At 49.8% G+C, this 26,506-nt stretch overlaps 1 protein-coding gene and 1 pseudogene across 5 annotated transcripts in view; one reads left to right on the forward strand and one right to left on the reverse strand.

Moving 5' to 3' along the window:
- The window catches only part of Bcar3 (BCAR3 adaptor protein, NSP family member), a 109,568-nt gene that overhangs the window by 76,046 nt on the left and 7,016 nt on the right, over nt 1–26,506 (forward strand). For all 5 annotated transcript variants that reach the window (XM_055628146.1, XM_055628145.1, XM_055628147.1 and 2 more), the window contains 6 exons: nt 8,184–8,312; nt 11,197–11,636; nt 14,361–14,464; nt 15,477–16,129; nt 21,518–21,633; nt 26,167–26,338. In XM_055628146.1, coding sequence (XP_055484121.1) covers nt 8,184–8,312; nt 11,197–11,636; nt 14,361–14,464; nt 15,477–16,129; nt 21,518–21,633; nt 26,167–26,338 — 1,614 coding nt within the window. The remainder of the gene's footprint in view (nt 1–8,183; nt 8,313–11,196; nt 11,637–14,360; nt 14,465–15,476; nt 16,130–21,517; nt 21,634–26,166; nt 26,339–26,506) is intronic.
- LOC129692084 (U2 spliceosomal RNA) lies at nt 4,475–4,575 on the reverse strand (annotated as a pseudogene).

Raw genomic sequence — 26,506 nt, forward strand, 5'->3', positions numbered from 1 at the left:
GGCAGGATAAGAGTGTGGGTCCCTGGCTGTCGAGGTGGGAACCCGAGAGTTCTTTGTATTAGAAGCCCATTGATTGGGGTTTGAGCCTGAAAGATATTCTGGATCTCACCTTAGCCCCGTGCTGCTGTGACTAAAATCTCTTAGCTGAAGGGTGAGATGATGAGTCCTGTGGCCTTGCGGGTTGCAGGTTGTAGGACGGAAGACAGGAGGTGGAGAAATCATAGGAAGTGGCTACTGCAGAGGTTTCAGGACAAGAATTGAGTGGGGAGCAAGCTGGGTACGGCAGGAGGTGGCGTCAGGGATTGTTTTTCATCCACAGAAGGTAGTTCCGAGGGTCCTATGAGTAATGAGGTCAGAGGAGTTGACAGTGGCCAGGAATGAGTGGGTTCATCCATATTGACCTCTGAGCCAGCCACTAGCTGTAAGGGATGGAAATGGAGACTTGAACATTCGGCACATTTCAAATGACTGCACTGGCCTTGTGCCTCCGAGCTCTGCTCCTCCCAATGATTTCCTCATCGCAGTAGATTGATCCCTCTGAAGCACCTTGGCGTGTCTATGCCTTCCCAGGGAGGGCTTCTTCAATGACATTATCCAAGGGATGAAGGTCTGGCCTTCATCCCCCAGTGCCAGGTCCCCTGCGTCCTTCCTCGATTAGAGCAGAACTGCTTTGGTTACAAGTGAGACCCCACTCCCACTCACAGGGGATTTTTTTGTTTGTTTTGTTTTTGTTTTTCAAGACAGAGTTTCATTGTGTAGCTTTTGGCTCTCCTGGAACTCACTCTGTAGACCAGACTGGCCTTGAACTCACCTGCTTCAGGTGAGTGGGATTAAAGGCGTGCACCACCACTGCCTGGAATTTTACTGACTGTTAGAAAAAGGTTTGTGCTTAGGGACTTGCACGGCCTAGGGGCAGCAACTATTTCTTGTTCCCCTTCTTTTTGAGTGCTGATTTTTATCCTCACACTGGTCCTTCTGGCATAACAAACAAGCAAACAAGGTGAAGTAACTACTAGGCTACAAGTCTCATGGCATTTTCAGCAGAGTGGACTAGACTATCCTCTTCCTGAGTGGGTGAGGGCCCCTCTCTCAGGCCAGCCAGTGATGGCCAGGGAGGTGTTCCATACGACATGCCAGGAGTACAGATGGAGCTGTCCTCAGGAACCAGCTGCGTGGGGGAGAGTGAGCTGGAGGTAGAGCTGAGGTGCCCGAGGCACCGGTGTACACCACACCCACTGTCACACCTTTGCAGGTTTCAGTCCAGGGTTCCCCAGCCTGAACCCCCAGGGCCACTGTACCCACCTACTCATCGTCTGCCCTAGCTGGGATGCCCAGTATATCCCTACCCTTCTCTCTCAGTGTCCTCAGGATGCTCCAGCCTCTGCGCCCCCGGTGGGGGGGGCTGTCTGGAGAACAGCCCTGGCCTCAGTGTTGCTCATTTTGACACAGGGGAAAACTCAAAGACAGAGAGGTGGAATGACTCACTGCGAGGCGGGGATCAGATGGCGAGGCGGTTGGTCTGTCCCCAGAGCGCGGTGTTGGACTGTGTGGTCTTCCCAAAGAATGTGACCCTCCAGAGTTTCCATCCCCTGCTTGCGGCCCTATGCTTCCTCGGGTTCTGAGGTGGCCCTTTCACAGGGGCGCCACTGCCAGTTTCTGCTGATTTGTACAATGTAAAGTCATATGGGAATGGGGAGCATTCCTTACAGCCAGGGGTGGACTTCAGCAAATAGCAATTAAAATGCAGATGCTGTATGTCTCTGAGTCTCCTGTCTCCTTCAAGCAGATGAGCGTGTGGGGCATCCTCCGAGGGTCTCTGACAGATGCCTCCTTCTGTTCCTCAGCAGCTGGCTTAGGAAGTCTCATTGCCTGAATGTCTAGGCCTGTTCTTGTGGTTGATTTGAAATGCAGGCTCTGGTGCTCACGCAGGAGGCCCAGAGGGCCAGTCCTTCCAGGCTGGAATAGCATTTTCTTCCTTGGAGAGCTGTTGAAACATGGGTTTCCACGGTAATGGAGGTTCCCAGCACATTCTTGGAGCTGGCTCTGTGCCTCCAAAATCTGTTTCCCAACATTTCCTGGGCTCTGGCTACTCCAGCTTGTCAAGACTAGACTTGTAAGGTATGGGGGTTACAGGAACACTCTTTCCAAGGTTAGAGACATAGTTTTCAGAGCTGTGCCCAGCCAGCCAGCTCTGGACCATGGCAAACTTGCACTGAGCTCTCTCAAGAAGACTAAAGAAGCCTGGAGTAGGATTCTTTCCCTAGCTCCTTCCTTCCCAAACCCCAGCCTCTCTCTGCCGCCTGCACTGGACCTCGGTATGAAGTCTGCTTCTTTTACAGCCTAGAATAACAGCATCTGGATGTAATTACAATGGCAGCTAACACTAGCGCTGATTCCTCTGCCGGAGTGTGTTCCAAGTCCTTACAGATACCCACTCATTTGGACCTTATTAACATCATGTGGCACATTATCCCCACTTAGCAGACAGGGAAGCTAAAGCTCTACACAGAATTAATGTCACTTGCCCAAGACCACACAGCTGTTCAGTATTACGGTGGGCCTCTGGGTTGAGGTGGCCAACTGGCCCAAGCTCTTAGGCACTGGACTGTACCATCTCTTAACATCAAGACGCCAGTGACAGAGCCACATGTTATGGTATATGCTTATAATCGCAGTGCTTGGGAGGCAGAGGCAGGAGTACAGGTCTTCAAAGCAACCCTTAGCTACATAGCAAGTTCAAGACCAGCCCTGGCTGCATTGATCTCAAACCGCAACACCAAAAATGCCAATGATGAAAAAGATGTAACTGGACTCAGATTCCCATAAAAGGAGTTTTATGGAAATTTTGCTAGTGGTTTATGAATGTCTCAGTCTTCAATTGAAGCTGGACAACTGTGGGTCTCACCCACCTTCTCCATCTGCTCAGACAGCAGCTGACTGCATCTCACCTCAGACTCCATGTTGAGGATGGGACACAGATGCTAATCTACACGTGGGTCTGGACTGGAGGGTAACCTCCATCCGGAAGTTTTGGACTCTGCTTAAACTCGGGCAGGCTGTGGGGCCGATGCTGAGGCTCCTGCCTACCCCCGCCTCTGCTGTATGGTAGTGTGTATGGTTTTGGCTCCTGGAATGAAGCTCCAGGACTCATGGCAGAATCCTGTTGATCCAGAGCCGAGTAGTGTCCTTTCTCCAGGAGTTGAACCTGGCAAAGTTGAGGTTGGCATCCACGATAGCTGGAGCCTTATACCAGGCCACTGTCTCTCCTTCCCGTATAGACAAGGTAAAGAGGGTGCTCTGAGGTGCTGTCCTCTGGACATGATGCGGCCGCTGCACATGTGACCCCGCCACACCACGGCGGCTGTGGTCACCTCCACCAGATCAAGCCAGTGAAAACTGCAGTGTGAGAACCAGCTGTGGTGGCGCACACCTTTGACGCCAGTGCTCAGGGAGGCAGATCGTTGAGTTTGAGGCCAGCCGGGTCTGCACAGTGAGTTCCAGGGACATCCAGGGCTTCACAAAGAAAACCTATCTCAAACAAAACAAAACAAAGCAAAACAACTAGCATGGAGGAGGGAGGAGCTCCTGAGGCCCCACCCCTCGCTAAGGAGCCATTGGCTCCCGATGGCTGCTGATGGAGAGAGAGTCAGTTTTCTTAGTGTGGCCACTGGTAGGTTCCCCATGGCCAAATGCTCATGTGCACATGGACACTCAACTGAGTAAATAAATGAGTAAATGAGAAGGAGGACATTAAGCTAGGAAGGTGACAGTGGGGTCCTGGGGAGTGCTGGAAAGTGAGATTCAAGGGTGGATATAACAGAGACACATTGTGCTATGTACGCATGTGAAAATTCCAAGGAGTAGATAAAAAATAAAATGTTTCAGAAGAATGTCAGAAGCAGAAACTTCTAGAATGAATTTCAGAATTGGACACAGCTAGATAGAGAGTTTGAGCCTAGAGAGAAAATTGCATTACTGCGGTTTGGCCACCATGTTAGAGATAAGTAAGTGGTTCTTGAATTTTCCTGCTCTTGCTTCTGTCTGAAGCTGAAAAAAACACCTCAAAGAGCTGGTGTGTGCTGCACGCTTACTCAGTAAATGAAGAGAGCCCAGCGGGTGCTGGTGTCGCAGCGCCTGCTGTCCCTTGCTGATAGAAGGGGTGAGGATGACTTAGATCCAGGCATCTTTGAGATCTATCAAATTCAAGCTGGATATGGTAGCACATGTCTATAAACCCCAGCCGTTGAGAGGCTGAAGCAGAAGGACTAGAAATTCAAGGTCATCATCTGTTACAGGGTGAGTTTGAGGCTAGCCTGGGCTACATGAGACCTTTTTCCAACAGCAAGCTGCATTGATTAATATATGCGATTAAACAGTAAGGAAAGTTTCAGAGAGTACCCACTTCCTCCAGAACGACCACCACACTCATGTGGTGGCTCTTGGTGGTGATCTTGCGACATCTCTTCTTCAATCTGAGAGTTATCCTGTCGATTCCCCACAGGAGTGTAGGATCTGTGTTTTTACTGATAAGAACAAATACTACACTTGATCTTAGCCAAAAGGCCGAGAAGTGATGATGATCTGTGTTTTTAAAGTCTCCATCAAGCTACTAGGGAAGGTCCATGCCCACACCCTTCCTTTCTCTCCCCTCCTCCCACCTTGTTGCCCCTATTTTCTGCGGCACCCAATTACAGCCTGTTTGTGAGCATGGATGCAAAGAGCATTAATTATGGATTTTCCTCTAAGGAGTAAGGACAAGAGTCACAGGAGAGCCAGCTGAATCTGTAGCTTGGGTAGCAAGTAAGGATGTAAAATGCTTCGAAAGAGAACGTACATTGTAGCCAATGCTTCGAGGGGTGGGGAGGGGAGGGAGCAGGGGTCTGGATATTGGGGCCTCAGCGAGGAGAACACATCGGAAAGTAGGGGAAGAGCTTTCTGAGTGGGAACGAATAAAATTTCCGAGGATTATAGTAGCTGGCTGTCCATACTTAGATCTCCATATGTCACAGCTCAGATCTAGCAATAGCCTAGGGTGTAGAAGAAGGTGCGGATGTAAGTGAGACTGCTGGTCAGGGTGACAGAAGAGAAATCCGTTCACAATACGGGTTAGGATTCCATATAGCCACCCTGAGCGGAAGCCCCAAATCAGAGGCTTCCTAAGGCTTCATGGTGACAGAGACATCTGGGGAACAGTTGTCCTCAGGTTGGTGTGTGGGGCCCATGGTTAGTGTTCGCCCCAGCTGTCCTCCAGCCTTCTGTGCTGTTGTTCTTAGCTCCGGCTTCTCCCTCAAGGTCCAGGAGATCGTTGAGGTGCTGGCTCTCACACGTGACCCCAGGTGTCCCTCTAGTTCTGCAACTCGGTCTTCCGAGGCTAGACCTCAGTGCAGCATCTTGTGAGGGACAAACTGAGGGACGCCATCTTTGAACATAGAACTGCAGAGAATTTGGGAGAAAGGCCACGGAAGCCTCACCCTGGGACGTTTGTTCCTGCGGCATTCCTGAGTTCTTGAGGTGCTTCAGGTTCTGCCTGAGGCCCTGCTGTGGGGAAAGGGAGAAAAGGTTCCTTTCCCATGAAACTTAGAGTCCAGCAGGAGGAAAGACGGACAGGAGGCAGCCATCAGTCGCCAGCATGTAACGTTTCATAATTAATGCTGAGAGCTGTCTGTGTCAAACACTGCTGTATGGGGGCCCTCAAAAGTCCAAGCAGTCAGCCTTGCACGTCTTTGATATAAATCCCATTCACCAGCTGCCCCTCACTAGGCGTAGTGGCCCACACCTCTCATCCCAGCAATCAGGAGGCAGAAGCAAAAGCATCGCTGTGATGGAAAGGCCGGCCTGGGTTATGTAGTGAGTTCTAGGCTAGCCTGGGTTACAGCATGAGACCCTGTCTACACAAGCAAACTGAACGAACAAAGACACCTTGGAATGCCTGTCCAAAGGTCCTGAGAGAGGAGGAGGTGAAGGAAAAGGGAGATGTGAAGGATGTGAAGACCCTGAAATCCACCCGCCTCACACCAGCCAGCACCATGAGGGGCTGCATACACAGTTAATCCTAAATCTGCCTTTGCTTTGCTTGGTGGGGGAAGATGTGGGGCTCTTTCTTGGCTAAACAGTGTGTGAGGAGTAATTCTGTGGTTTTTCGAGGCATCTGGAGGGCAAGCTGGGCAAGCCCAGGGGTCTGGCCTTTCTCTTCCCATATAACCGTCAGTGAGTGGTCCCCAAACCTGCTTTTGCTGGGAACCCAGGAGGGGCCGTGTTCAGTGTGCTTCTAAATCCAACCTGGAGCCAGTGCCACCCGCCTAGAAACCCGGCTGCCGTTGCTGTGCAACGCTCTTAAGCTATTTGGGGTGAAGGACCAGTTTTGCACTCTAAGTTCGCTTTAAGTTTTCACTCTCAGTTCCCAGTCTGCCCTAAAAATGGAATAGTGCATTAGAAAAATTAAACAAACAAAAAAAAATGTTATTCAATCTGGGTGTTTTAGTTAGGGTTTCCATTGCTGTAATGAGACAGCATGACCAAAGGCAACTTGGGAAGGAAAGGGTTCATTTTGCTGACTCTTCCATCTCACAGTCCATCCTCAAAGGATGGAGTCAGGGTAGGAACTCAAGCAGAGCAGGAGCCTCGAGGCAGGAGCTGATGCGGGGAGCATGGAGGGGCGCTGCTCACTGCTCTGCTCCTTGTAGCTTGCTCAGCCTGCCTTCCTACAGAACCCAGGACTGCCAGCCCAGGGATGGCACCACCCACCATAGGCTATGCCTTCTTTCATCAATCACTAATTAAGAAAATGCCCTACAGGCTTGCCTGCAGCCCAGCCTTAGGGAAGCATTTCTTTTCAATTGCAGTTCCTTCTCTCAGATGACTGCAGCTCCTGTTAAGTTGATACCGGGCATCACTTGAGAGGTAGAGGCAGGAGGATTATTAATTCAGGCCCAGCTAAGGCTATAGAGACAGCAAACAGTTTTGTTTGAGACCCTGCCTCAAACAAAACAAAACAAAACAAAACAAAACAAAAAAATCAGACTGGGGAGATGGCCTCATGGAAAAAGCTCTTGTTAGGTAGGTAGGAGGGTCAGAGTTTGGATCCCCAGAACTCCATAAAAGCAGGTTGGGTATGACAACCTGATAGAAGGTTTTTGGGTTTTCTGGAGCCAAAACAGTGAGCTCCAGAGTCAGTCAGAGGCCGTATATATAAGATGGAGCTTACTCAAGGAAGATGCCCAGTGTCAGCCCCAGGCCCCTACAGGCACCATGCATGTGTCCTTCACAGGCAGGCTCTAATGTTCATACACACATACATGTGCAAAAAAGTTACTCAAGGGCTGAATGATTGAACTGTAAGAGTGCTTGCTGATCTTACAGAGGACCCGTTTCTGGTTCCCAGCACTCATGTGGAGGCTCACCACCATAAGTAACTCCAGGTCCAGAGGATCTGATGCCCTCTTTCCAGCCTCTACAGGGACTATATATATGGATATACATGACAAAAATGACAAAAAATGCAGGCAAAACAACAGTACAAATAAAATTAAAATAAATAGAAGCTTTAAGAAAACAATTCTTTGAACAATCATTTTAAAGGTTATTATAAACTCAGACATCTATTATTAGATTTAAGGGGCATAAAACTACTTCTGCTCAGACATCTTTTATAAGTTACCTTAATTCCCTGAACTGGAGTTTGCCTACAGACAAAAAAAAAAAAAAAAAAGTAAGAAAATCAGAGCCTTTACCACCAGCCTCTAGCACTGTGCTTTGGGCTATGCTGCCCCTGAGGCCCAGGGTCAACAGCCACCCAGGAACTGCTGTTCATCCCAGGCCCATGTTAGGGCAGTTACAAAAGAGAACAAGGAAGCTCCACAGGAAAAGAGCAGCCTCGCCGTGTTCCCCTGTCCCTCACACCTCTTGCTCAGCCCATTGCCTTGTGAGCTGATCGCCCCGCCAGAGCTCCACGCGCAGGTGAAGATTTCACTCTGTACCTGCAGCTGGAGAAGCGAAAGGTCACGGCTAATTGTAACCCGTCTCCAGTTCCCTTCTTGAATGCACCTTTGGGCCTACGCTAGTTGACTCAGCCTTGCAGAGGACCGGCGAGGTGGTGGTCATCTCCAGCTGGCGGTCATCTCCAGCTGGCATGGCCTGGCTTGGTCCAGGGAAGGTGAGGTCACTGTGTGGACTCTGTGTTACAGTTCTCCAAGGAGAGGCACGTCATGGACAGGACCCCCGAGAGGCTGAAAAAGGAACTGGAGGAGGAGCTGCTGCTGAGCAGCGAGGACCTGCGCAGCCACGCCTGGTACCACGGCCGGATCCCAAGACAGGTATGCCCTCTGCTCTCCTCGGGCGATGTCACGTTGATGGCGCTCTTTGAGTCCTGTTCAAAGATCACAAAACTCCAGTTCCGTAAAGTGACATAACTTAGACCTGTCTCTAAAGAGACTTTGGGAAGAGCCGAGGTGGGACTCTAGATACATTTCCAGTCAGGGAGGAAAGGTCCATGCTCCTGGGGACTGCATACATATGGGCAGGAGGCCGAAGCCTCAGCAGCTGCCGGAAGGAAGCGGATGGCTGGGGTTCAGATAATGAAGCTCTTGGCCAGTGGCCAGAGCCTTCTACCACTTTGTTTTGAAGGCTGTGACTTATGTCAGTTGACAGGGCAGGTGGCACAGACTGACAAGGCCACCCCTGCTTCAATGGAGCCAGCAGAATGTCCACTGTCTCTGTTCCTTCTTTCCTGGGTCCTGTGACTCGAAGATGGGGAGGAAAGGAGATTATCCGAGGGACCACAGCTTCACAGCCCAGGATATCTTTCATAGGCTTGTCATCAATAATGTTTTTATTTAATACTCTAGGAACTGAAAAACAGGCTCAGTCCACTGAATTGAAGTGTACACATGGGTTTTATTGTAAGCATAATCTGGCCAGTCATTAATCAAGGACAACATGACAGTATGTCCAGGACTAAGGAGAATGGTGGCTTGTTGTAAATATTGTCTTTGGCATATCAGATTTCATTTTTTTTTAAAGTCGTTATTACATTTATTTATTTATTTATTTTATTTATTTATTTATTTATTTATTTATTGTGTGTGTGTGTGTGGAGTGCGCCACAGCACAAAAGACAACTTGGGGGATCCTTTCTCTCTTTCCAACATACGAATCTTAGGGATCTGGACTCAAGTCTTCAGGCTTGGCAGCAAGTACCTTTACCTGCTAAGCTGTCTTGTCAGCCCCACTTGTTTTTGTTTTGTTTTTTTTTACGCTGGCAAAGAAATAATTTCTATTCTGATCTTGAGATATATACATCTTTTTATAATCTTAAAATCGATTTTAGAAAATACAGATAAGAAAAAAAAAAGAAAATTCAACTCTTATCCTTAATTGTCTCCCCTGGAGATAGCTGTTACAAACGCTTTGGTGTATGTCCCTCCAGACCTCCTCAATCAAGTAGGAGATCTTACTGCTTTCCCTGGCCCACTTTCTTCGCTTAATGATGCACCCTGGGAATTCGCTCTGGCTGTAAAATCTTCCCTTGCCCCGGCACACACCGCACATATGTCCACCACACGCACACATCACAATTTATGGCATACTCAGGGTGTTCCTAGCAGTCTGAGCAGCATCCTGTAAGATAACTACCATGTTCAGACCCTATAATTCTTCCTACTGGCTCAATTCCGGGAAATGGAATTTCTGCGTGAAAATGTATTTTAAGGCAAAGATGCAATTTTAAAGTAACCATGGCAGCATACTCTTCTGAGCTGGCAGAAGTAACGCGTCACTTGGATGCTAGAATATCCTAGAAAAAAAAATGCCATCGCTGCTGTCCTTCCTCGTGTGGCAGGAGGGTGGATTCTCAGCAGCCTCCACAGCAGTGATAGCAGGGCACCAGTGTTCTATCCCTTTGAAACTGCCAGCCACTCTACGTAATATCATTATCTCCATCTCATAGAGGTCATAACCGAGCCGCAAAGAGCTTATGTGCTTTGTGTACTCACACAGCTGGGGCAGAATGCAAACCTAGGCGGTCAGGCTCTAGAATGATTGACACTATCGCAGCGTAATTGTTGGCTGTAAACATCGCCATCATGGTGGTTACCTATTTGGGGGTATCCATTGTGTTACAGGCATTGGACTACTGTTTTACATATTCTTCATATGCAAATGTATTATCTTTACAATAACTTTGTGTGAGAGAGAACCTCAAGTGAGTTTTTTTTCCCTAGCCTCCTAGCATGTCCAGAATCTACCGTGTCATCCCTAGGCTCAGCCTGTTCTGTAGATGGAAATCTTAGGAGGATGTCTGGGACCCATACAGCCTCTTCCTCCCTCCTTCACTGATTACCAGGAAAATCAGACCCAATGAGCACACAGTCCCATGTCTTCCTGCTCTTTTACACCCTTCAAGTGTGTGCTGATGTCATCTTCCTGTGCCATCTTCCGGGCCACCCTCATCTGAAAGATAATTCCCCCAAGCACCCCTTCTGAAGTTTTCCTTTCCTTAGCATCATAACATCTGACACACCATACCTGCGGCCATGTGTCCTGAGAGCGTTACACGAAGCATACAAAGGCCCCCGAGAAGGTACACAGAGTCATTGCTGTGTCCCCTGAGCCTGCAGTAGCGCTGGGCGTTCAGAGGAGGGCCAATAGATAGTTGGGTGTTTTTGTTTTTGTTTTTTGTTTTTGTTTTGTTATGTTTTGTTTCTGAGAAGGGCTGACCTCAAACATATTAAGTATCCCAGGCTGGCCTCAGAATCACAGTCCTCCTGTTTTAGTACAGTTGTGCATGGTTATACCCTGCTAGTAAATAGTTCTTGAGTGTGACATTTAAAAACTAAAGAAGGAGCACTAGGAGATTGCTCAGTTGCTAAAATGCTCACCCTGCAAGCACAGGAATCTCCGTTCAATCCGAAGAACCCTAATCAAACCCAAAACAACAACAAAAACAACAACCAAAAAACCCCAACCAAACAAAACCCAGGGAAGTCAGGTGTGCTAAAACATGCAGTGGGGAGGCAGAAAGGGGCAGATTCCTGGCTTACGGGAGATCCTGTCTCAAAGAGAGAGATGGGCTGTGCCTAAGGAATGACGCCCACAGTTGTCCTCTGGTCTCTGCACACACACGTGCACACACAGAAGAGATATAATGGCCCTGCCTCCTGTTCAGCCTTTCCCGCTCCTCGCTTACCACTTTGTCTGCAGGTATCGGAAAACCTCGTGCAGCGAGACGGTGACTTCCTGGTTCGAGACTCCCTGTCTAGCCCTGGAAACTTTGTCCTGACCTGTCAGTGGAAGAGCCTCGCTCAGCACTTTAAGATCAACCGGACTGTTCTGCGGCTCAGCGAGGCCTACAGCCGGGTGCAGTACCAGTTCGAGATGGAGAGCTTCGACTCCATCCCTGGCCTGGTGCGCTGCTATGTGGGCAACCGGCGGCCTATCTCCCAGCAGAGCGGGGCCATCATCTTCCAGCCCATCAACAGGACTGTGCCCCTCTGGTGTCTGGAGGAGCGTTACGGCACCTCGCCGGGCCGAGGCCGGGAGGGCAGCCTTGCCGAGGGGAGGCTGGACGTTGTCAAGAGGCTGAGCCTCACCACGAGCCTCCAGGCTCGGGAACACAGCTTGCCCCGAGGAAACCTCCTCAGGTAGGTCTGTGGGCTGCCCAGGGGCGGGGGGCTTAGGCTGAGGAGAGGCTATTGCTACACTCGCTGTTCGTGGACAGCTGGTGTGCAAGACTAGTCCCCCGTTAGAGTGCATCCACAGCACGTGGTGGAGCTGGGCACACAGGTGGGATGCAAGACGGTCAGTGCTTTGAGGCTGAAGTGGGGGGATCGCCCCAAGTTCAAGGCCTTTGCAGCCTGCAGAATGAGACCCCCATCTCTAAAACAAAAGGCGACGAAACAAAAACAGCAGGGCCTGAGCAGGGGATGGGTTCCTCTGAGGGCAAGGCGGTGCCTGGGGAACACTGCAAAGAAGAAGGTGTTCCAGGGTTCAGTGTGGTGCCGCAGACAATGGCCAGAGGAGTCTGGAGGGTTGATTGGTCAGGCTGGACCTGTGCAGATCTGTGTAAGGGAGGGGTGGGGATAGGAGGAGAACCCTAGCTGACGGTAGAGGCCTTTGTGCCAGGCTAAGGGGCTACAAAAGTCTGGCATGGTGAACAGCAAATCCTGAAGCAGAACTGGGGAGCAGTAGGCACAGACTGAGGAGAGAGACTGAAGCAGGAAAGCCAGCAAGGGTTTCAGGGAGGACCCCGGCCGTAAGGGAGGAGTGGGCTTCCAAGGTCTTCCGGATGGAAGGGGGCCCAAGAAGACCACCTAGTGACTACGGGGAGAGCCGTGTGCCTCGGAGGAAAAAGTCCTTTCACCCGAGCAGGGACTATGCGCTTGCTGACTGTCAGCATCCAGCAGGGGTCAGTGCTGAGGGCCGGGGAAGGCAGTGTGGGAAAAGGATTGACTCCGAGGGAACCCATCGGTCGGAAGGACTGGAGGTGTGGAGGGAGGAAACTGTACTCTGCGCCCCTAGGAGTGAAGAAAACATTCAGAGAATAGGGCAGGAAAGGGCTGAGAGGTGAGCTCTGTGTTCGCCTAGGACCCGACTCCCAGAGCTCAGAATCCTTCACAGATCCAACTCACAGAGCCGGCGGGAGGAAAGCTGAGTTGCAGACTGGGCCACCCTAGTGTGCAGCGGCCCCTCCCCCGCCCCGCTCCTGGCTTCTGAGCTCCCATGTATAAGTGACCCATTCTCCTCTCTGCTTTTCCGTCTGGGCCAAGAGAAAACATAAACTATAATTTCTTTACTGCAAACGCCTTATGAAGTACAGGTCTACGTGAGTAGCATAAATTACAGCTGTTCCCTGGTATGCATTAGTCAGCAACTGACTCAGAACCTGTGGCTCCATGCTGGTTCCATGCGGCTGGCTGTGCAACCCTGTGCAGAGAGACCTTAACCATTCGGGGACTGTTTTTCTCCATCTGGAAGCCTGGAAGCTTCGAGGGTTAACTAGGGGATGGGAAATGTTTACTTACGGCAAGGGCTGATATTCCCGGTAGCTGTTATTCTCTGAAGGGGAGGCAAAAACTAGACTTAGGGGCAAGTAGGGAGGCAAGGAAGGATATGGGAGGTGCAATTCTGATTGTCTTCTGGAATGCAGAGGCACTGGTGCAGCTTCCCTCAGGAAACAGCCAACACACTCCAGGTGGGGGAAGGGTGACCTCAAGGTGACCAGGGGCCTTCACAGGCTTGTCACCCTCCCCTGCTGCCCTCCAGTAGCTTCCCCACGTCAGTTTTGGCCCGCTGCCACCTGCCCTGACATTGGGCATGCTGCAAGCTTGGCTGGCAGCACCAGGCCCTGGGCAAAGGTGTCCGTTCTCGGGCATGCTGCATTACACTTGTCCAGCTAGCTGCTCTGGGCCCTTGGAATCCGAACGGTTGATCATTGATCATGGTGGGCACTGCTCAAATGTCGTTTCTCAGAAGCCATTTCCTTTTGTGATTTGCCCTGCCTCGACTTACTTATGTTTGGGAGGTTGCTGGAAGTTAAGTCTTTTTTTTCCCCCAAAGGTAGGAAAGAGCTTCTGGTTTGTGTGAGAGTGGTTTATGCTTCAGGGGAATTTGTTGCTTGTGGTCCGGCCGGTACTGTATATCTCTCCCACTATCAAGAGAATACAGTTCACTGCAGGCTGTAATTAAAACAATCTCCAATTCGAATCAGAAAGGACAGAGGGTGCGGTGGAGAGAGTGTTTCAAGTTACCCTCAACCTTTTCCCTGGGTGGCCGTACACTGCGCCTCCAAGTTGCCATTTGGTGACCATACTAGCCACTTTGTTTGAAACTCAGCAGTTGGAGGTCATCTGTGGGTGCTCCAGGCCCAGCCAGGAAGATAGGTATGGCAGCTGCCCCTGGGATCTGCAGATTATTTGGGGATAGGGAGAAGGGAGAGCTGATCTGGTGCATAGAAACGGAAAGTGGCCTCCAGCTTCCTTCCAGCCGACATTGATCCATTGTGGAAAAGTTGTGTTAGTTAAATAAGCCATTCCCCCCAGGGGATGAGAGTCACTTAGAGGTTTTTTAAAAAGTACACATTCCAGTTCATCAGATGCCTTCCCACTACTCCCCAGAGGATGGTGACCCAATCACCCTGCTCTTTTCAACAGGATGGAAAGGCTGAGGAGGCATCCTAGGACTCAGCTGCTTTGGCCCTGGGGGACTCGGCACACCCCATCAGCTCCTCCTTCTCTGCAGCCTTGCCGTTAGTGTTAGGGTATGCGCTGCGTACTTTCTGGGAGTTTGCTTTCCTTAACTTTTCGAGCCGCTGCCTAAAGAACGTTTTACCACTTAATGACACGTTTCTGCCTGGTCTCTGGCTTCAGGAATAAAGAGAAGTGTGGCAGCCAGCCCGCCTTCCTGGATCACGTGCAGGACAGGAAGGCCTTAGCCCTCAAAGCCCACCAGTCGGAAAGTCACCTGCCAATAGGTAGGTGTGTGTGAGGGGGTCTCAGGGAAGAGGGTGGAGGCCCTGGGTGTCCTCGGGCTTCTTCTGCCTGACCAGACCAGCGGGTTTGAAGACTGGGGAGGCTGGCAGAGCTGTGTGGTGTGGCACTCCGAGCTCAGTGCTTTATGCATGCAAGCGTTTCAGTCCCATAACCAGCTTCCAAAGTGGGACAGTTATCCTCATTTTGCAGCTGAGGAAACTGAGGAGTTAAGGTGTCAAGTAAGAGGATCACCTAGCTTTTCTCTGCAGCCAGGTTTCTTACGTTTCAAACCCTTTTGATCAGTGGTGGCCATCATGATAGAAGAGTCTGCTCCTTATCGCACCCCTCCTCCATCAATGGCTCCGTTGGTCCCGGGGCCCCTAACTAAGTAGCTGTCCATGGACACCTAGCTGTTTCTCTGTACTCTTTCCATGGCCAGGAGAGTGGTGGGGTGTGGGACTTGGGAGATCCATAAGCATTTAGCACTGGTGGTATGCTTTTTCATTTCGTTTACATATATCCTTCCATGGGGGCCACAAAGTGATTTTTGCCCCTTTTGTAAACTGTTTGTGTACCTTATCTCAGCATGTCCATCTGCCTTCCCTGCGTCTCTTGCTCTCTTGTTAATGCTGCCTGAAATCCCCACCCTGACTTTGTGACTCAGAGCCCATTAATGCTATGTGGCTGAAGGCTTCTGTTTCTTAAGGCAGGACTGTGTTATTCACTGCCCAAGACAGCGTTTCCCTGTTCTGACTGTCCCAACCTGCTGTGACCATAAAATGGTGTTAGAGCCCAGCCCCTGGGGTTTAGAATCACTCCTAGAGTGAGGTGGAGCCAGGGCAGCCTTCACAGTGTTAGACTGCCACAAACCAGACGAGGTTTGAGAAAGTCAGTGGTTTTCTCTTGTGGCAGAGAGGGGAACCCAAGGACACGGAGTGAGCTCGGGGAGCCTTCCACTCTCACCTTGTTTTCTCTTCTCCAGACGATTCTCTGACCTTCTCTTCTCCTCTGCAGGCTGCAAGCTGCCCCCGCAGTCCCCGGGTATGGACACAAGCCCTTGTCCCAGCTCTCCTGTGTTCAGGACTGGCAGCGAGCCCACCCTGAGTCCGGCACTGGTACGAAGGTTCTCTTCAGAGACTAGGGCAGGGGAGGCACTGCGGGGATCAGACAGCCAGCTGTGCCCCAAGCCACCCCCAAAGCCCTGCAAGGTGCCCTTCCTCAAGGTTCCGCCCTCTCCATCTGCCTGGCTCAACTCAGAGGCCAACTACTGTGAACTGAACCCGGCTTTTGCCATGGGCTGCGACAGGGGAGCCAAGCTTCCCATACGTGCTCATGGCGGCCATGAGGAGCTGCTGACAGCCAAACAGAACGGGGCATCAGGTCCCCGGAACTCTGGCATCAACTACTTGATCCTCGATGGGGATGACCAAGGGAGACATTGGGACCCACTGGCAGCACAGACGGATGAGGGTCAGGAGGACAAGATCCAGTTCGTGCCACCTCTCATGGAGACTGTGTCCTCATTCAGACCCAATGACTTTGAGTCCAAGCTCCTTCCTCCAGAGAACAAGCCCCTGGAAACGGCCATGCTGAAACGTGCAAAAGAAGTGTTCACTAACAACGACGCCAGGGTCATCGCACAGCACATGCTGAGCGTGGATTGCAAGGTTAGTGTTCTGTGGCTGGCCCCCTCCGCCACTGAAGGTTCTTAAAGGGGTCTACCTGGCCATGCTCTGCCTTGCCTTGCCGGGTAGATGCTTTGTCATAGGGAAAAGCCAGACGATAACACAGGTGTGGAGGTTTATTTACAGGGTGGGAACCATTGTCAGAGCAACCTTTGCCCAGCAGGAAACTGGTAAACTTCACCTTGCACAGAGTGAGAGCAGGCCTGCCCCTGAACCCAGCCTGCTGATGACAAGAGCTTCTGTGAATCCTCCTCCTCTTCCACCTCCTCCTCCCTGCTGCTCACTTAAGACCTTCCCTCAGCCCTTTCAGAAGTGGAATAGCTCAGGGCGAAGGGGTACAGCTGCAAGCCTGGTTGCTGGAGGTACAGGGCCCTGGCTACTTTATTCTATTCTGCATTATACTTACCTACACATCACATTCATTTTATTACTGGGATGATCATCTTCAAGTTGATTTCTTGTTGTTTTATTTTATTATTATTTTTTTAAATAAGAATTGTCCAAGTTAGAAAAAAATATAAGATACAGATTAGAAGATGAGATAAAATCTTACAAAATCCAGGTTCCTGGGCCTGTGAGATGGCTTATTGGGTATATACAGCTGGTGCCAAGCCACAACCTGAATATATTCCCCAGAACCTACATGGCTGAAAGAGGGCCAACTTCTCTGACCTATATACACATCATGGCATTTATACATGCACACAAAAGCATGCGTGTACACACACACTAAATAAATGTAATAAAAATCTCAAAACTCAGGTTGGAGAGATGGCTCCGTGGTTAAGAGCACTGGCTGCTCTTCCAGAGGACTCTAATTTGATTCCCAGCACCCACATGGCAGCTCACAACCATCTGTATCAGCAGGTCCCAGGAATCGGACACCCTCTTCTGGAGCTTGTGGACACTAGCCACCCATGTGTTGCACAGACATACATGTAAGCAAAGCACTAATATACATAAAATAAAAAAAAACTAACTTAAAAACATCTAGTTTCCTAATAATCACCACTGACAACGCTTGGAACGTGGAATCCTAGGCCTATTGGTATTCGTAAATAAGACTTGTTTATCATATATAAATACAGTTCCAAGCTTGTTACTCTTACTCCACATCTATACACGCTTTCATCATCCTCATTTTTTGTTGGGGTATTTGTTTCAGGAGCAGGTGATCTGTGTTCATGAGCTCTCAGTATCCCTTAGATAATGGGCATCTTGGGCGTAGCCCACCTTCTTGGCATATAGCAGTTGATACTTGGGCATTTGAGTGACAGATAAGGCCTCATTGAAATCTGAAGCCCTGTTTCATTCAGCTCAGGGGTTAGGGATTGTTCAAAAGCTGGATTTTCCTTCCTGTGTCAGGAATCCTGGCTGGGAATCTAATCTAGCAATACCCCAGGGAGTTCTGGAGAGGATAAAGGACTCCCCAAGCAACTACTCTTCAAGCCACCAAATAGCCTGGGTCGAAAACACCCTCTTCCTCAATCCAGGACTGGAAGGGTAACTAGATGACCACTCTAAGTCAGTGCCTGTGGTTGGGGTTTCATTCATGCTGGTAGAGGAAGCGGGGGGGCGGTGTCCCTGCTAAGCAGGCCCCGAGGGGAAAGCCAGGAAATGGGAATGCTGTGAAAGACCAAGACCTATTAACTCTGGTGGTTGGGTATCCTTGGGCAGATAATTTGCCATGTTGAATCCTTACCTACTGTCTGGTGGCAAGAGGACCGACGGTGTCTGTCACGGCTGGTCAGCCAGGCTGAACCCTGGGTCTGGAACCATGCCAGAGGTGACAGTCAAACCTAGTGTGAGCCTGCCTGCTCCCCCCCAACCTCTGGGAAGCAGCACAGGGGTCTGTAGCTACTGGACAGTGCCTTTTCTGGGGCATTGGACCCTTGGGTGTCTATGAAGGAGGAAAAGAGGGAATCCCTGCCCACTGCTTTTGACAGCCTTCAGAGGAGAGTCTAAGTCTGATGTCATGTGACAGGTCCTCCTTCTTTCCTGCCCTGTGCATTTTGTCTTCCTGATGGGCCTCCTCCCACATCTGTCTTCAGGCTTTGCTGGAAGATAGGTTTCTTGGGAGTCCCCAGCAAGCAAGGAGAAGCCAGCCTAGACTGTTCACCCTAGCCTCATGGGCAAGGCTGTGTTCAATCCTCTGAATACTTCTCTCCACCAGTTTCCTTGCTTGTTTCCCAGAACTAGTACCAGGCACTGCCAGTATCTCCAACAGGAAATTTTTTCCCACCCCCCAGCATAGCCACAACGAGATGGAGTCACCCAGGAGCCAGAAGCAGGCAGGGAGCAGTTTCTGGGGCCATGTGCCCATGTGCTCCTGACCCTAGCACATGGGTCAGGAGCAGCTGCTTATGAAGGGCCTCAGGACAGTGGTTCTGGGTACACTACAAACTGGAGCCCATTAGGACCCAGCATCCCAACTCAGGGGCCCCTCCACCTGCTGATGGGCACTGCTTGTTTCTCACTTACCTTGGTGGAACATAGCTACTCTCCTACTGTCTTTGAATGTGGACGTGAAGTCCACTAGTTAAGAACTCAGCTGTTAGGGATGAGTCCAAAACGCAGCACTATCCACTAGCTGCCTGGCCCTCATTCTCTGTGGAGCTCTGGGTACGTGGCCTGGCCCAGAGTATGCACTAAGTGTCTATCAGTGTCACATAGTCAGCCTTGATTGAGCAACTGCTGCATGCCAGGCTCGCTGGCATCTCTATCCCAGATGGACCTGCTCTTTAGTGGGAATGGGATGAGAGGGAAAGTGAGACAAGGACTTGGTCCACAGCTTGGCTGGAAAAAGCTTTGGCAGGAGTGGGTAGACTTGCGAGGCTTGAGCAGGGGCTTCAAGCTAGGGATCACAGCCAGCTGAGATGAATCTGGAAGGCTGGACAGTTGGCAAGGTGAATGCAGAAAGTGTCTTCCACTAGGAGGCACATGTGCTAGGATTTGTATCAGAAGCCATGGGGAGAGGGGTTGGTCTAGATAGGCCTCATTGCCTTTCCCAGTGTCTGTAAGTTTCTGCTTCCTGGCCCACACAGGATCTTGCTGTTACAGCACTTTACCATCAAGTTAGGGAAACCCATGTGTATGTAGGTGCAGGTCTGAGTCCTCTATGCTGTGAACAGCACAGCCAGAGCACCCAGCAATTGGACCTGGCAATCCCATTTCATTTTAGGCCTCTTGGTATCTGAGAAGAGTGCCAGGCCAGGTACCCATCGGGTCTTGTCAGGACACCACAGTGGCCTTGAAGCAGTGGAGTGTGGAGGAGTAGGAGCGGAGGCTGTAGTGTGCAGAGGCTTCACAGAATGGTGGCAGGTAGGATTTGGAGGACAGAGGAGCTAGAGTGCCTCACTTTAGGGCACTTAGGACATTCTGCCCTGCCAACGTAAGGTCAGCCCACAGTAAACGCTGCCACCTCCTCCTTCTCTAATCCCAAAAGGACTTAGTATGGGCCAAGTGTGGGCTCAATGTCCCTCAGTCCTCTAGCTCAGCCCTGGAAAGTATGTGTAGCCCAAGAAAGGGAGCTGATGATGAGACACTAAAGTTACAGTAGAGGCTTCCTGCTCTCAGAATGGAGCCCTCCGAATGCCTACTGGTGCTTCCAGAAGAAAACTGTCAGTGGTGAGCCTTTCAGTCTTATTATGTAGAGGGTGTGGGTTACAGTGCCCCCCAAAGAGCTACAGGGCTTAGAAACTCTGGCAGGATAATGGTCTAAATCTGGGAAAGGTCACCATATGGAATACCTTGCCATGGTGAAGGTGACTCTTTGCCAAGATCTGGACAGAACCGCCCCCTTTCCACAGGGCCACTGATTTACAACTTGTGTTTTCAAATAGTCATTTGAATCCTTGGCGAAGCCCTTGAGAAAGTCAGATCTAAACTACAGCGGTCTGGAATGAATCCTGATCCTGTCCTGGGTGCCACCACTGAACAGCCAGGTCCTCAGGCTTACCCCCCGAGGCTGACAATACTTGCCTGCTCAGTTACAGACATTTTAGGTCAGCTTTAACAATTGCTGAACTTCCAGATCTTTTGCGTGACGTGTTGTGAAGATCTCTGCGGTGCTCATATGCCTGGGGTGACTATGGTAGAGTCAGTCCACCAGATGAAGAACAGGGGCCATCTGGTGCCTGCCACATGCCCAGATGTGGTTAGACCCACTGAATCCCAGGGCCACACTATAGTATGTCAGTGAGCTCTCATCATGGCTCCAGTTTAGAGACATGCTGACTCCATCGTAACATCTCAGCATGACGTGTACTAAGGAATGGCCAGGTCCAACATCCGATCCCATTAAACTGTGATTATGCACATTAGAAATGAGATGGTAAAAAGAATGCAGTATAAGAAACTCAAGAACAAATTTAATCAATGGAGAAAATAGAAAAGACTTGGGTTAGGATGAGAGCTGGCTTGGATGAAAACAAAAAGATTTTCTTTCAGGGAAACCTCTCTGGAGAAGACGTGGGTGTGTTGGTTTCAAATCACCACATATGTTTTTGATGGCTTCCAGCCGTAAGGTGCACTTACTGCACTCGGGAGAGGCGTAATTGAGGGCAAAAGCAGCCAGCCGCGGCTGTTAAGTGAGAACATGAATGGCAAAGCCTGGAGCAGAGGGGAGCTTGGACGGCGCTTTGCTTCTCCCCTGAAGAGACTGGCAGGCTCCACACACGCAGCCTTGCTGTTGGCAGCAAAATGTCTCCCCAGGGTCCAGCCTGCGTCAGGCCAAAGCTCGAGTAAATGAGTTCCCTGGCTGGGGACCAATGTGTACCAAATCTTCAGGCTGTGACAACCACTTAGGAGTCCGCTCAGTCTTTTGCCCACTCAGCTTTGTGTGTGTTCATGTTCGTGTGTGAGACAGTACACGTATGAAGGCACACATGTACGTGTAGTGTGTGGAGCTCAGAGGACAGGCCCAGGTGTCCTGAGGAGCTGTACGCCTCATTATTTGAGAGACCTCTCTTACTGAGGCCTGGGGCTTGCCACATAGGCTGGCTGGCTGACGAGATCCAGAGGTCCATCTGTCTCTGCCTCCTCAGTGCTGAAGATTAGGGGCCCATACGACCATGCCTGGCTTTCTACATGGGCACTAAGAACCAAACTCGGGTTTTCATGCTTACGCAGCGAGCAATTTATGGACCAAACTATTTCCCCAGCCCCTCATCCAGTTTTATATTTTATTATGTCTATTAAGATTCTTCAGATATCATATATGAGAAACATTTTGCATGTTGTCACTCAATACGAGCACATTCCATCCACAGCCACAGGGATTTGTGTACTGTATTTCTTTCCTCATGCTAAATTAACACCTGGGGCCAATCCACTTCCTGATCCAGCGAATTTCTACTTGGCTCCTGACAGGTTGCTAGGATACTAGAAGTCTCTGAAGACATGAAGAGGAGCATGGGTGTGAGCTCAGGACTGGAACTCATTACCTTGCCTCATGGACGCCAGCTGCGCCTGGACATTATAGAAAGGTGAGCAGGCGCTTTCAGCTCCTTGCGGGGGGGTGGGGGGGGTGTCTGTGCGGCAGGATGCAGAGGGAGAGAGGAGCAGCATCGGACTGTCCCGTCACTCCAGGGCTCCCACAGCTCTTCTCAAGCCTGAGCTGCAAAATACTTGGAGATGAGCAGACAGTGCAGTGCAAGTCTGGGCCATCACACCTTCCTGGCCTGTCCCTGACTGGAGGCTGGAGAGTGGCCTTGTTTGAAGCTGGCACGGCTTCAGCCGGAGCACTACATCCCTGCTGCTTTCCATCTCTCTCACTTTGTCTGTGCAGTTGAAGACCCCTTGCTGATTTGTTAGGATTGGGAAGGACTGAGGAGAACAGGTTCTGACCTCTTTCTGCTTTTTTCTTTTCTTCTTTCTTTCTCTCTCTCTCTCTTCTTCCTTCCTTCCTTCCTTCTTCCTTTCTTCTTTTTCATTCTTCCTTCCTTCTTTCTTCCTTCCTTCTCTTTCTTCTCTCTCTCTCTCTCTCTCTCTCTCTCTTGTTTTGTTTCTTGTTTTGTTTTTGTTTCTCTGTTTAACAGCTCCAGTTGTCCTGGAACGTGCTCTGTAGACCATGCAGGCCTCAAACTCACAAAGATCCTCCTGCCTCTGCCTCCCAAATGCTGGTAGTGAAGTTGTGCCCCACCACCAAACACAGCCTGACCTCTTTCTTTAAGTGATGGACTAGGGATCTCAGGGCTCTGAAGCCAAGCTGACACTTTTCAAAAACACTGCAAACCCCAGGTAGTACCTTCTCTTGTTGCTGCACTAAAATTACCATAGCAAATGCATCCTAAGAAGGGGTTTGTTTCAGTTCATAGTCCCTCAAGGTGGGGAGGCCTAGACACCAGGAGCTTGAAAGATCTGTGGCTTCAGTCAGGAAGCAAAGAACAGTGAATTCAAGCTGCTGCTCGGTGCCTGTCTCCATTTATACAGTACAGGATCCCAGCTGGGGAGCCCTGCCACCCACCGTGGCTTGTCTTCATACCTCAGCTAAACCCCCTCCCCAGAGGTCCATCTACCAGCTGATTTTAGATGGCGAGTTGACAGTACTCACCATCACAGTAGGTGCCCATTAAAACACACATACCTGTAATCTCAGTACTGGGGAGGCTGAGGCAGGAGAATAGAGTCCAGCCCAGGCTACAAACAAAACAAAACAAAAGCACACCCTTGCCCATGGAGTGCTTCGTATGAGACATTCTTTTAAGACTAGATTTTCATATTATTACAAAAGCTGTTCTCTCTTTCCCTCTCTACCCCTTCTATTCCCCTCCCTCCTTCCTCCTTCCCTCTCTCCCTCCCCTGCCCTCCTTTTCCATTCCCCACTATTTTCAGTAGCCATGACTGCTGTGGCTTTCATGATATTCCTGGGTACAGCCCTGACCAGCTGAGTTTTCTATGGTTCCGGAATGTGCTCAAAACAATGACTGCTGTGGCCATCACACATAGGTGGCAGATGCAACTGAGAGATAAAAAAAATTTTTTTCAAGTGCTAATACTTTATCTGCACTGTATGGAATTATAACCAATTTTAGTATGATGGTTTTGTGACCTTGAAAATTTTTACTTATTAATTCTAGGCGTTCCTTTTACTTTTTTTTTCTGCTATGATACTATTTCTTAAATTTAATTCTATATATTTATTTATTACAATTTATTCACTTTGTAGCCCCACTGCAGCTCCCTCCCTTGTCTCCTCCCAGCCCCACCCACCCTCCCTCTTCTCCCGCTATGCCCTTTCCCTAGCCCCCTGATAGGGGAAGACCTCCTCCCCTTCTATCTGACTCTAGCTTATCTGGTCAAGAGATAAAAAAGTTTTTAAGTTGACACGGGATTATCCATATGTGCTAGCTGCTGTTGGCGGCTGGAAGTAAAGACCGCATTTCACAGAACTTTACAAAGATGAGTGTGGGGTTACATGCCTGCAATCCCAGCAGGCAAAGTGGAGGCAGGAGGATCACAGTTTTGAGGCTAGTCTGTCATATATACAGTGAGCCCACGTCAGCCTGGAGACATGGTCTCAACAAACAAAACAAATGACTTTGAGAGAGTGAGGCAGAGGCTGCGGGGTGAGGTGGGTGGCGGGTCAGGAGGAGGATAAATGTTTAGCAAGTGCCCCCTGACTTTGTTCAGGCTCACGGTATAGGGCTCTGGGGAATTCCATGTGGAGCCTCCACGCTAGCCACTTTTCCTGACCAGACGCCTCAGTTCCAGCCTCCTCTTCCTCCTCATGCCCAGCAGCACCTCTCACTTCCCCTGTGTTGTTGTCTGGGCGGTGTAGTCATTCACTTCCTCATTCCTAGTGGAGACTGCAATCTGAAATCTCCAGAGCCTTTTTTTTTTCTTCCGGCACTGAGAGGTGTGCTAGGGCCAGAGCCCGGTCTATGCCTTGTCAGCAGCTGTGGAGACACTCTTGCTTTTTTTTTTTTTTTTTTTTTTTTTTTCTGACTTAAACTCTTGTTAACATCCTTTTCTTTTTGCTGCTTGCCTAGAATCTTGCACCCTAATTTGTTTCCTATCCATCTCTGATTGTGGGATCTACCCACAGAGCCTGGGGGATAGTTTGATGGGTTGTGGTGTGTTAACTAATAGGCCAAGGTATAAGGAGTCCTGTACTACACAATTACTTCATTTTCTTGCTCTTGAATCAAAACTGCCCTTGACTTATAATTTACCACCTCATTCCTGGGCAGCCTAAGCTGGAAGCATCCTTCTGATAACGTGAGTACCGCTAGTTTCTGGCCACTGACAAATAAGCCACAGACTGAGTCATTCACACACACTCCCTACCCACCACCACCAGGAAGTCCCCAGCAGATGGTGAACAAGTGATTATCATCAGCCAGTTAGCCACTGGTGGCTCGCCACCTCCTAAGGGGTGTGGGAACATAGGGAGGAACATGAGTGAAACAGGCAATCAGTTCACTGTTGGTTGAAAGAAATGCCTGCAGTGTTGGGCTGAATTAACATTAATACTTTACTACGAGATAAAACTCTTCAACGAATTCAAAAAGTATACAGTTTAGGTATCTGGTTGGATTCATTAGTTAGAAAGACAAGAAATCAGGAATGGGCCATGGTTGGGGGAAAAGGCAAGAGATAGGACAAACAGACAAAACGAGTCAAGATAGCTGTCAATTATAGCTGTACAGGGGTCAGAGGCAGGAGGACCACAAATTCAGTAACAGACCAGGCAAATTAACAAGACCTTGTTTCAAAGTAAAAGGTTAAGAGGGGCTAGGGATATAACTCGGGTGTAGAGTGCTTGCTTTGAATGTGCAAGGCCCTGGGTTCAGTTCCCAGCAAAAGAGAGAGACCGTGGTTTACAAATAAAGACAGAGGTGACAAGTTATTTTTGTGCCACATTTTGTTTGTGTCTCCATTTCACAAACCTTTCCCCTGCTTTGCAAGTGAGTGTACACACACACACACTCATTCTCGCAAGCATGTACATACTGGTAAAGACAGTCGGAGACAGCAGAGCTCATTACTCAGTTAACAGGCGTTAGGGGAATTGGGAAGGTGAGGCAGACATTGACTCACAGACACCCTTGCTTAAGAGGGGTGAGGGACCAACCACCTCTGCACAGAAGGAGCACAGCAGAGAACAACAGCCCCAACTATGACCTTTCAGGATAGTGTGACCCTGGAGTTTCAAAGGCACATATGGTATCTTAGTAATCCTAGCTATAAACTTACTTTTAGCGCTTACATAGTAGCCTGGAAAACTAAGGGAATTTTGGCCCAGTGCAGTAAATTCCTGGGTTCAGATTTACAGAGGGAAGGAAGAAGGCTGCTGTCCGAGCTTCCTGCCACTGCTGACCCTGTTCATAGGGTCCCATTGTTATGTTATGTACAGAAAAGTCACCCTGCTTCCTGACCTGAGTCTCTGAGTTTGACCCTTGTAGTTTAGGGTGAGAAAAGGGAGAATTATGGTGTGTGTGTGGGGGGGGGGGGTAGATGCTCTGTTTTATTAGGGTCTGCCCTTACAGAGAATTCCTGCCTACAACTTCAGTCTTTGTCCACTGCTCCAGTCACTCTGTGGCATCTGTACTGGGGCTGCAGGACACCCTTCTTGTCTCCTCTTCCTGTTCTTATACCCATAACATCTTCCTGGATCAAGAGTCAGTCTCTCCCTCTCTCCTTTTCCATTCCCCACTAAGTGGAGGCCCAGTTTTCCTCAGAGATAGCACCTTCTGAATGGTGGGGGACCTGGTATCTCCTTTAGTCTCATGATAGGAGAGAGAACATGTAGCCACATGTGCTTCTGAGGTTCTGCTGACCAGGAGGTCCCCTTCATGCTCCCATGTCCAGGGCTGAACCTGGTTATATCCTAGGGCATCTTCTTTTCTGAATTCATAGTGCATTCTCTGCCTGGTGTGGGATGGACTTGACCAAGAGCAGCTTTCCAAACCAGCTCCCAGCCAGTGGCACACAAATATCCCTCCTTCTGGATGATTAGGGCTATTTTCTCCCCATTTTGTTGACTTGAGCCTGACCCTTGGTCTTCTCCCGCTTAGACACAACACCATGGCCATTGGCATTGCTGTGGACATTCTGGGCTGCACAGGCACGTTGGAGAACCGAGCAAGCACCCTCAATAAGATTATCCAGGTGGCAGTGGAACTGAAAGATGCCATGGGAGACCTCTATTCCTTCTCAGCCATCATGAAAGCCTTAGAGATGCCTCAGGTGAGATGCTGGCTTTGTGCTGCCTCCCACACAGTGTGCATTCAACACTGCAGAGTTATCTCTGGCTTCCCCAGCCAGACTCTAAAGATAAATTGAATTTTAATGAAAGCTGCCTTGGTTATAGGCAGCCAAGAGCATTGTCCTATTTTGATTCTGTTTATAAGAACA

This window comes from Psammomys obesus, unplaced genomic scaffold (genome assembly GCF_907164565.1).
Source record: "Psammomys obesus unplaced genomic scaffold, mPsaObe1.curated_primary_1811, whole genome shotgun sequence".
Classification (NCBI taxonomy): Eukaryota; Metazoa; Chordata; class Mammalia; order Rodentia; family Muridae; genus Psammomys; species Psammomys obesus.